This window comes from Cebus imitator, unplaced genomic scaffold, assembly GCF_001604975.1.
Source record: "Cebus imitator isolate Cc_AM_T3 unplaced genomic scaffold, Cebus_imitator-1.0 Scaffold183, whole genome shotgun sequence".
NCBI classification, from domain to species: domain Eukaryota; kingdom Metazoa; phylum Chordata; class Mammalia; order Primates; family Cebidae; genus Cebus; species Cebus imitator.
Window position 1 is genome coordinate 993,729 of NW_016107498.1, and position 11,432 is coordinate 1,005,160.

The 11,432-nt window shown below is 43.5% G+C and overlaps 1 protein-coding gene across 3 annotated transcripts in view; it reads right to left on the reverse strand.

The window, feature by feature from the left end:
• BNC2 (basonuclin 2) overlaps positions 1-7,257 on the reverse strand; it is a 453,480-nt gene extending 446,223 nt beyond the window's left edge. For 2 of the 3 annotated variants that reach the window (XM_037744749.1, XM_037744752.1), the window contains exon 1: positions 7,088-7,257. In XM_037744749.1, coding sequence (XP_037600677.1) covers positions 7,088-7,090 — 3 coding nt within the window. In that variant the 5' untranslated portion in view covers positions 7,091-7,257. The remainder of the gene's footprint in view (positions 1-7,087) is intronic. The other variant, XM_017545926.2, reaches the window with a different exon arrangement.
• Between the last annotated feature and the right edge of the window lie 4,175 nt (positions 7,258-11,432).

Here is an 11,432-nt window from a genome sequence, read left to right on the forward strand (position 1 = left end):
AAAAAAAAAAAAAAAAAAAGACCAGCCTGACCAACATTAATGAAATCCCTTCTCCACTAAAAATACCAAATTAGCCAGGCATGGAGGCGCGTGCCTGTAATGCCAGCTACTAGGGAGGCTGAGGCAGCAGAATCACTTGAACCCTGGAGGCGGAGGTTGCAGTGAGCCAAGATTGTACCATTCCACTCCAGCCTAGGCAACAAGAGTGAAACTCCGTCTCAAAAAAAGAAAAAGAAAAGAAAAGTAATTGGAGAACCCCAAAAGAGTTTGGAAAATTGATAAAATCTGTTGAAATCAGGAGACAAAAATATTTTATTTACCCTCAGTAACAAAGGTTCTCCTAGTTAAAAAAAAAAAAATTTGGATAAAGAGGGACAAACATATTATAATGCATCATTTTCTACTGAAGTATTTTGAGAATTCTTAAAAAGGTAATTCTATTCATCTCTAAGATGTTACAATAATATTTTCTGATACAAAATTTACAAATATTTTATTTACGATTTGAAAATGACCACACTGCCCTCCTTTTTCTGCTCTGCATCCAGTCAATTAAGCAAATGCATTTCTAAAGAACCAGGCTATGCTAGAGGAAAATCAAAGGGGGAAAACAGCAAAGGAAAATTAAAAGGCTACATTATTTTTACACAGATTCTAAAACATAGGTATGATATCTATGAAATATCTTTTAATTATTCTCTAGGTATGTAAACAGATAAACTTCTAATAGATCCATTCATATATATGATTTAGTCGGTACTAAAAATAGTTATGTCACCAGAAGTATTGCTTTTGTCCTCTGAAAGATTTAAAAAAAGAAAGTAAGACTTTTCATTGCTATCAAATGTATTCAATTTTCCCCTCAAATGAAGTTTAGATGAAAACAATGTGACTGACAAGCCCTGCACAAGCAAATCTTGGCAACCCTCAATTCTGTCTATCTCCTTGGCCTGCTAAGCAAAATTCCTTCACAAACTGTTGGTCTTTGCAATAACTCCTACAAAGCTCATTACTGCCAGCGTCGGCCTAGCCCCCATGTTGTGCATTTATCCCTGGGATGCATATCAACATGTGGCACATGTCCTTGACATGCACAGAAGAGCTGCACCCCAGGACAGCAGCATGCACGACAATAGTGTCGACTCTTACTTTTTTATCGTTGCTGGGATGTAACCGAGAAATCTAATAACTGTGACAGTGGGGCCTTTCGGTTTTTCCTTGCCTTTCCAGACAGTGAAGCTGCACAGACACTAATGAAAGGTTAAATGAATAGGAATAGTTGACAAGAGGTACAATAAAGAAGGAGCTTGGTAATCCACAGACACTGAGCAGAGATCCTTGGCTCAAGCAGAGAAAGGACAGCACATCGTCGAGTCACAATATTTAAAACAGCTTGCTATACACAGAGGCTTTTGTGTCTGGGTACACGTCTGGCTTTGGACTAAAAAAAAAGATACTGAAAAGGAATTTCAGCATGGGGCACTTTGGCAAATATAAGGTCATTATAAGAGAAAAATGTTTTGTGTGGGTTGTTACATCTTTGTAATAAACACAAAAAAGCAGGGACTATGAACTCATGAACCACAAGTTCCAAGACAATACTGTACATTTTGACAACTATTAAATACCGTATCTAAAAGGCTGGCTTGATGCTATTCCCACTGGTAAAATACATACACAGTGAGTCATTTAGGAGTTTCACATTCTGCCCTCCTCATGGAAGAATTCCTGATACTCATCTTATTAGAGTTTTATAGTCAAATTCTAGTCTTTAGTGAACATAATTTGTTACAAATACTACCAAAACTCTCAAAGCCATCTTCCACTCACTGCAAAACTTCGCAGTGGTTACTCCAAGGAAGCTGAATTTATCATGCTAGCAATTTGTGAAGTACAAGGCAAACTTTTTGTAATTTTAAGTGATTGCAACTGTGAAATAGCCTCAACTAGAATTCTTAATTATTGAACCTATTATTTTTTAGTGCCCTTCTCACTTATATCTTAAGGGAAGGTTGTATTCCTTAGGGAGTTTATTTTAAATTATAATAGCAAAATAATTTAAATCACCAAGAAAAAAATACTCTAGCACGTCAAAGAGAAAACAGAGCAAAAAGAACAAAACTGGCGTTAAGTACAGATATTTTTAAAGGAAAAAAGTTATGACTATGGCAAAAACTTAAAGAATGATATGTCTGTAATATCATTCTTATGCATATGCATTGAGTTAGAATACAGGTTCACAACAAATGGTAAAAGCATACTGAGAACATATTTCAAAACAAGGGAGGCTCTTTGAACAGCCAAATTAAATTATAGCTGAACTCTTGAGTGTACTGAGGGTTCTAATAAGCAACAAATAAAGACTTTCATTGGCTAGCAACATAATAAGCGCTACTGTGCAAAATATTTTAAGGACGACAAATCTGGGTAGTTTATCTCACTGGATTATTTTATTTACTTAAATGATAAATATGTTTGTCCAAAGTAATGCTCCAAAAACTAGTATATAAATATTAAAGTGCAATTATGATCACTGACTCTTTAACATAAACATATCACAAATGTCAGTGAAAAGTGATAAATATCAAGTTAAATGACAATTACTGAATGCAATATCATTTAAGTCCTATTTAACTTATTTTTTAATCCCTAGTAAGTCAGGTTTATAAATGGTTTACCACTTACGCTTATAACAGGAAGCATTTATTTTAAATAAAATTTCTCTCCGGAATACAGCAGTTGTATGTAGAACCACTCCAAAACCATCATTTACAGAAAAGGAGTTGTTCTAAACTAAAAGAAGTTAAGTCACTTCTCAGTGATTTGGTAGGAAGTTACTTTTAATAGAACGCTGAAGGCTGAACTCCTAAAACAAGAATAATTCCTTCAGTTGACAAAAACTACAAACAGTAGTTAATCAAACCAAAACACTTAAAATATAGTACCTGGTTGCATTTTGCCTGATCTTCAATCACCTCAAAGGCAAAAGCCTAGAAAGCTTAGCTGACACCTTGACTGTTCTTGTAGTTCTTTTGCTTCTGTCACTGCTTTTTAAAAAAAAAAAAAAAGGAAAGAAAGAAAAACCATAATGGCACCTCCCAGCCTAAACACTGAGCCAGTATTCATTACCTACTCTTTTTGTGCAACATACTGATTGCCAGAGTGTTTTTTAAACCTTAAATATATCTAATAAAATCATGAGGCTCCCTCTAGCTCTTCAGATGGGAGTTTACTAACCAATGATACCATATAATTCCCATCCAACAGGAAAGATTCAAGGAAGCTGCCTCCCCTTCCACAAGAAATGTTTTCAACTATGTTTCTCGTAAGGATATAGACGGTAAATGAGACCATCTGCTGAGTAAATCAGAAAGCATTGCTCCTTATATATTTATCAAGTTAAGAATCTATTAACTGCTTCCAATCTAAGCTTTATGCATAAAATTCTACAGTGAAACTTTAATCTGTTTAAACTATACAACTTAAATTTACCCATCCTGTCTAAAATTAATTTTAATGTCAAAAAACAAGTAACAACATGTATGAACATCCACAGAAATTCAAATTTGTGGTCTGGTCTCAGTTTTAAAAATCTACATTCAAATGCAGAATCTCAAAAATTCAGGAAAAAAAACACTTCATTAACTGTATCTATAGGGTTTATATAAAACAAAGATACTAATAATTTGTAGAAAACATTTTCATGTATCATAATATTTACATACAACACTAGTATAATGACTTTTTTATTGCTTAATCTTTCCTGCAATTTAGTATTGGATATTTGGGGATCGTAGCTGTTTAGAAGGCTATAAATAATATAGTTGAAGTATGCCATCTTACAATAACCAAAAAAGCCACATTGTCAACTGGCAAATTATCTCAAACAAGTGAATGTGAACAAAACTAAATTGAACTCCTCATACTGACTAAGGCAATCTTTCAAATATTTAAGGAATATTTAAAATCGTGCTGAACCTTTAACTCTAAAAGTAAAGGAAACCACTAACTTCAAGTCATCATCTATTTTGGACTCCCCTAATATAAGAAATATTCCCAGGCACAACAACAAAAAGAATAGCTCCCTCTACCCCCCCACCCCCACCCCTTTTTGAGCCAGTGTCCAATTTCTTCTTTTCTGAACAGCTGTATTATCCAACTTAAGTTGCTCTGCTAATTTCAGTCCCACAAGGACTAACTTGGAAGGCAAAAAAAATACAAGAAAAGATCAATTTGCTGGGAAAGATCAAATGAGAAAACTGTGGGGACAGCACCAGGTCAGCGTGTGGAGAACTAAGCAGACCTGTTCTTCATTAACTGCGGCTCTCTGGGGATGTCACACACTACCTGTCCGTGGGCTTTATTGAACCGCCTAACCCGCCTCTCTGTTCCATTCTTCTGGGCCCAAGTGAATCATATCCTGCTGCTGACAAGTTAGCAGGGGACTGCGGCTGCAACATGAAAGTACTTTTCTTTCTTGTCTAAATCAGGCAGATTTTTGAAAAGACGACACAGCATTGACTCGTGACATGGCAAGATGAAACGAGAGGTCTGGGCCGGTCTTGGAGCTGTGCAGATAAAAGTAATCAAATGACACTCCTGGAATGCAAATTGGCATTCTTGACTGCAGCAATTGCACAACCATGAAACATCCCTGACAGCAAGCAAGATTAGGACAAAATGTTATGTAAAGCACTGAACTCAAGAACTCTCACTTGAAAATTCAAACTGTAACACTTACATTTTAATATAGCAATAGTCAGCTCTGCTTTTGTCTGCTTCTTTTTGTAATCGCATATCCCTATCTGACAGACATCTTACATCTCAAATAGAGGGGGAAAAATCAGATATTAGGAATGTACTGCTATTAATATTTTCTTAATATTGATTGTAAACTATCATTTACAGCTGATTTTTATTCAAAGTCTTACATGCAAACACCACCCAACTTAATATTCTCAAGGGGAAAAAAGTTTCAGCCCTTTCTCAAAAGATACTCAAAATAAAGTTCACGTTCAAGCTCACTATTACTTCCCTCAGGTAAAGATACTCCTGCACTTTGGTAAAGTGATTAGCAATCTGGATTTTTAATACAGTGCACTCTGGGAACTAAGAACTTCATTAAGACTGAACAGTTTAAATGAAACAGCTACAAATATAATATAAAACACAGATACTCTCTAAAGGCGCACAAGGGATTGTGTGTGTGTATGCGCACGTGTGTGTTTGAGTCCAAAGAGTAAAAGCTCTGTTAACTTGTACAAGGTCTCACTACTAAGGTACATCTTCATATCAGACACACTAAGTAACAGTGCCAGAAATAAATTCCTCCCACTTAAAGCATGTATGCATGTTCACAGTAACATCTGAAACTGCAGAATACAAAGCAGTAGAAGGCTTAGCCACAGTTCAAAGTGATTAGTATATGGAAATAAATGTGTAGACAAATAGTTAATATAGATGTGTAGACAAATGGTTAACACAGGCTAGGATACAGAGAAGAAAAATAATACCTGCAACTGGCTTTTCCAGTGTTCTTGTGTAAAATGCTCGTTAGAACGTTAGAAGAAAAACGCTCTAGCTCTAAATAGATATATTTAATATTCTGTTTTGATGTCTCACTTAAACACAGCTTTCAACAATTGCAAGTGTCCACGAAGTACATAAAAAATAATAAAACAGGCCACTTTCTGCCACTTTAATCCTGGGTATACAGGATTATTTTACGATGTCTTTTGTACATCAGTTTTACAACAGCTTGACTCTAGGGTAAATGGAAACCATCATAAATCGCACGCTGCTTTCAAAACCACTTTAATTTCTGTCAGCGTTACTGTAACCACAGTCCTGGGCTCACGCTTTTGTGTGTGTGTGCACGCGCGCCTGCATTTGACAGTCGCATCTCCTACACTCCAGTTGTGACTCTGATCACTGAAACAAGAGATGTCACATTAGGGAGAAGGGAAGAGGAAAAAATGCCAACCCGCTATCTCACCTCTATTCTTATATGTTCCCTCTACATACGGAGCACACTGTGTCAGATCCCCAAGTGGGGATAACAATAGCGACGCTGGGTGGAAGCAAACTAAAAAGAAGGGAGTGGTCAAGCCCCATTTCTAACAAATCACTTCCCTGAAAGCGGACAGAGCCGCTCATCAGCAGGCGAACTAATTGCAGGCTTCCTCGCTGCAGAGAAGTCGCTTCGCGTATAAGGACTGTGCTGGAGTCTTGCTTCGCAAAGCCAGCCCATCTCCTCCACCACTAGCACTTGGAACTTTTTTTCAACCTTAAACTCACTTCACAGGGGATTTCACCTAGGGTTTTTCAACATAGAGTTTTTTATTTTACTCCCTCCACAGGCCCGAAATCCCATCCTCCAGTCGATGTGCAAGTAAAACCAATCGGCTCCTATAGAATGGCACTTCGAAAAGAGCCGTCTCTGCAGAGTGGATTTTCCTGCCCTGCGTTCTGCACCTTCTCGGTGAAGCCTGCAGGAGCATTTCCTCCCATCTCCATTTACCACGCCAAGGTTCCGAACGTGCAGAAGAGGGGAGGGGAAGAGCCGACGTGCCCGGCCCCGGCGGCTGCGCCCCAGCGCACCCGGCACACACGCCCAGCCGCCGGCCCCTCACTCGGCGGCAAGTTGTAAAAGTTGCCGTAGGTCTCAGCCGCCTTCCTCTCCGCCCCGAGCTCCAGCCAGCGCTCCATTCATCCCCACTCCCTTCCACCTCGTACCCCCGGCCCGTCCCCAACTCCCTGGAGCCTCCCCTCTCCAGCTGCTCACCTTCGCGCGGAAGCCGCGAGCAGGGCCGACTTTGACTAGCCCCCTCACACGCGCACCCTCCCACCTGGAGCTCGCCTCGGAAACTTGGGGCCAAGTTTAGGGGAAGACACCAGGAGCGCAGCGGGAACCAGGTCTGACCCAGGGTTTTCGTCCCCGGCCCGCCCTCCTCAGCGTCCCCTTAACCCTCGCGCCGCAAGGCGGAGGGCGGACACGGCCCCCGGGCGGCCCCGGTGGCGCTCGGGCGCGGGGGTCATTTCTGACGAAGTCTAGAATAAAAAGGGAAGAAGGGTGGAAACTTCTTACCATCTCGGCATGCTGGTTGTCAAGTGCAACCCCCGCCTCTTGGTCTCCTCTTAGCGGCCGCGCCTGGACCAGCCCCTCGGCCGCCGCTGGCTCCCTCCGTCTCGGCCTTTCTCTCCCTCCCCCTCCGAGTTCCTCCGGGCCGCCGCTCTCGCCGCCTCCGCCTCCCCGCCCGCCCGCGCGCGCCCTCGCCGCGGCCCCTCGGCGCTCAGGTGACTGATTTACACTCGCGCCGGGGTCGCGCTCGCGCCCCGAGTCCCAGCCGGCACGGTTGCCCTGCCCCTCCTCAGGACAAAAAAAAAAGGAACGAAGGAACGGCCTGTCCCGGGAGGGGGCTGCCCTGCTCGCGGGAGGCGGGGGACCGGCGGGCGAGGTGACCTCGGCGCTCGTGCAAGCCCCACAAGTTTTTCCTCTCTCTGCAGAACTGTCGTGACTACAATGTTGCTTCCCTTTTGCAAAATAAAAGTCGGCTGGTTGTGTTGTTGTTTGTCCTCAGAGGTCCACGGGCTTAGGGAAGGAGGATGTATGTTTCTCCCTCCCCCCGCTCTGGGACTTGTTTGGGGCTTCTTGTTTGTTTGGGGTTTTTCTCGCTCTCTTTCTGGGGATGGAAAAACAACTTTCTGGGGATGGAAAAACAACTCTTGCGCCCCCCAACCCCCCCACACCGGGGCTGCGGGCGTGGAGGTGGAAGTGGCCGCTAGCTCCCAGCTGTCACAAAAAAAAAAAAAAAAAAAAATAAAAAGAGAAAAAAAAAAAAAAAAAAAAAAAAAAAAAAAAAAAAAAAAAAAGCGGAGCGGGGGTGGGGAGCGGAGGGAAGGAGAGTAGAGGAGGCTGCGAAACGCCGAGGAAAGGGCGCGAACTTTATTCCGACTGCAGCAAACCGCGGCAGCTCTTTCCTTTTCGGGCACGCGGGCGTCTGAGTCCCATTTGACCAGTTCCTCCTCCCCAGCCCCGCACGCCCCCTCCTCCCCGGCCCCTTCCCCCGCGTCGCTGCCGCGGCCGCCCGGGCTCCCCGCGCCCCTCTCAGCCCAGCTCCTATGCGCGCCGCTGGGGAGTAGGCGAGGGAGTCAGAGGAAAACCCAAGGGACGGAAACCCGGGACGACAACGTGCTGGTAGAAAAGGCCAAAAGTTGCGCGCAGCTGAGGGAAAAAAGTTTCTAGTGGCAGCGCGTCTTGTGCCGGCCCAGACGCCGGCTTGCGGCGAGGGCTTCCTTCCCCTTCCCCTTGGTCTGGGCCGCGGGCCTCGGGCTGGGGAGGAAGGAGGCTGTCGCGCCCGCGGGAGAAACAGCAGTCACATCTGTGGGTGACACTGAGCCAACCCAAGTCACCCTGCTCTGGAGACTCAGAAACGCCGGCTGCAGGGTGAGCGCGCACATGCTTGCAGCTGAACGACATTTCTTAAATGCAGGCAAAACACACTCCCCAGCCGCAAGAATGGGGCGGGGGGGGGGGTAGCTTAATCATCATCATTTAACTAACGTACGTTTTGTGCCAAAAACATCTCCGCGTTGTGCAGATTTATCATAGCTAGAGCAAACTTTCTGCTTATCTGACATGGGAGGAAGGCATAGGTTTCAAGCATACTCCCTGAGCACTAAGAAATCAGAGAATGGGGAAGACTTGGCAGAACAACAGATTTGGTTACCGGTTCCTACTGAAAAGTGAGAATCATCCCTTCTTCCTTTCTCTCGTCCTCAAATAGAGGGGGAGAGAGAGGGAGACCACTTAATTGCATTCAGAGGCCAGAATTAAATTCCTTCGAAAATATGTAGGCTTGGAATTACATAGTTTTATTTTCTTTGCACAGTCTGGTCTTAGTTTGATATAATTTTTCACAATAACTAATTTTTAAAAATTTTTCGGGAGCCGCTGATGAGAGTCCCAGGTAGCCACAGCTGTCTTGAAAATGTGATCAGGCGGCTGGGCGTGGTGGCTCACGCCTGTAATCCCAGCACTTTGGGAGGCTGAGGCGGGTGGATCACTTGAGACCAGCCTAGCCAACATGAAGAAACCTTGTCTCTACTAAAAATACCAAAATTAGCCGGGCGTGGTGGCGGCCGCCTGCAGTCACAGCTGCTTGGGAGGCTGAGGCAGGAGAATTGCTTGAATCCAGGAGGCGGAGGCTGCAGTGAGCCGAGATAGTGACACTGCACTCCAGCCTGGGCGACAGAGCGAGACTCCGTCTCATCAAATTCCTGACCGTTTCCTGGCCCCTTCAAAGAAAGATTTCAAGTCACTTCTGTGTTTGTGGATTCTGTGCATCATTTTGTTGTAGAAAAATGTGTCTGGTCAACAATTGTCCCACATTATTTATCGTAAATACCTTAGAGTTCTGGGCACAGGTTGCGTCTGGAGGTTTCCAATGAGAGACAAGATTGCTTCTCTCACTACAGCATAAATCAAAGTATAGACTAGATCTCCCAGCAACCATCCATATATATACTTAAGTGCATGTTATCTAAGAAGGCTCATCTTTAAATGATTTGATTAAGGTGTAGAGCATGTTCCCTTATTCTCTAAACATAACTGTAACATCATCCTGTAGTTTGCAGAAACTGATTACACAAGGGATAATGATGACCAAATGTGCATTTTGAACAACTGAGGATCATCACAAGAATTTTCCAGAAATGAGCCAAGTTCCGATATGTTTTTCTTGCAACATGGAGAGATGAGAATATCTAGTTGCTAATTTGAGAGTCATTACCCATACAAATCCATTCACACACTTACCGCTTTGGACAAGTGACAGATCAGCAATTGCCAAACAATTGTATTCACACAGTGCATTTTTGGCTGAGCACCTACACTGGCCAACATGCAGAAGTTATTCCACATCAAGCAACCTGTAATTTACATTCCCCTGATTGGTTCCAGATCTGTCTGTTTTTGATGTTAACATACAAACAATTTATGTGAGGCAAGATGCGTCTATTTGGGATCTTGTGCCTTTCTGGAGAGTCATCCTGATAAAGATGGGGAATGTGTTAGGCTGAAGAGCTGTGCTTGGAAAAGGTGGAAGAATTTACAGAAGGAAGCAAGGCTTAGCATTTAAGAGGATTCCACAGTCTCATTTCCTCTAGTGGTCTATATGGCAATTGGAATAAAACTTTAAGTCCTTTTTGCATCCTGAAACACCTGAATGATTACACCTGCCTGACTTCTTCTGACTGTTTTATTCCATTTGTTCGTTACCATGGTGGACTACACTCAAGTCACACTGCCTTGCTCTCTGTTCCCCTAACTTGCAAAGCTCCTTCCTGCTCTTTGCCCCTGCTGTTCTCTCTACCTGGAATGTCCTCCCAAGTTTTCCAATGATTCCTTCTTATCGTTTATATCTCAGCTCTAATAGCAATTCTGCAGACTCTAGTTTAGATAGCTCTTGGCCCACCACCCCAAACACCCCTCATACTTCCTGTTATTACTTATTTTATTTTGTATCACTTATCAATATCTGAAACTGTCTTCTTAGTTTATGTGTTTATGATTTTTCTTCAACTAAAATGCAAGCTCCACAAAGGAAACGACTGTGCTGCAGGTCATTGAATAACATCGTTTCATTCAATGCCGTTTTATTCAACACTCTTTTGTTATAAGGCTGAGAGAAAAACAACTAATTCCCAGCCAGGGCCACTGTCTGTGTGGCATTTGCACATTTTCCCCATTGTCTGCATGGGTTCTCTCCCGATACTCCAGTTTCTTCCCACATCTCAAAGATGTGCCCCTTGGGTTCACTGTAGTATCTACATGGTCCCAGTGTGAGTGATTGTGAGTATGTGTGGGTGTGTGTGTGAGTGTGCCCCGTATGGACTGATGGCCTGTCCAGGGTTGGTTCCTGCCTTGTGCCCTGAGCCGTCCAGATAGGCTCCAGCCACCTGCACCCCTGAACTGGAATAATTGGGTAAATATTTTAATTATCTGACTGAGCACAGTAGCTCACACCTGTAATCCCAGCACTTTGGGAGGCCAAGGTGGGCAGATCACTTGAGATCAGGAGTTTGAGACCAGGCTAGCCAACATGGTAAAACCCCATCCCTACTAAAAATACAAAAAAATTAGTTGGGCGTGGTGGCGTGTGCCTGCAGTCCCAGCTACTGGGAGGCTAAGGCAGGAGAATTGCTTGAACCCGGGAGGAGGAGGTTACAGTGAGCCGAGATCACGCTACTGCACTGCAGCCTGAGCAACAAAGTAAGACTCCTCTCTCAAAAAAAAAAAGCATAATTGGCCGGGTGCGGTGGCTCACGCCTGTAATCCCAGCACTTTGGGAGGCCGAGGCGGGTGGATCACGAGGTCAAGAGATCGAGACCATCCTGGTCAACATGGGGAAACCCCGTCTCTACTAAAACTA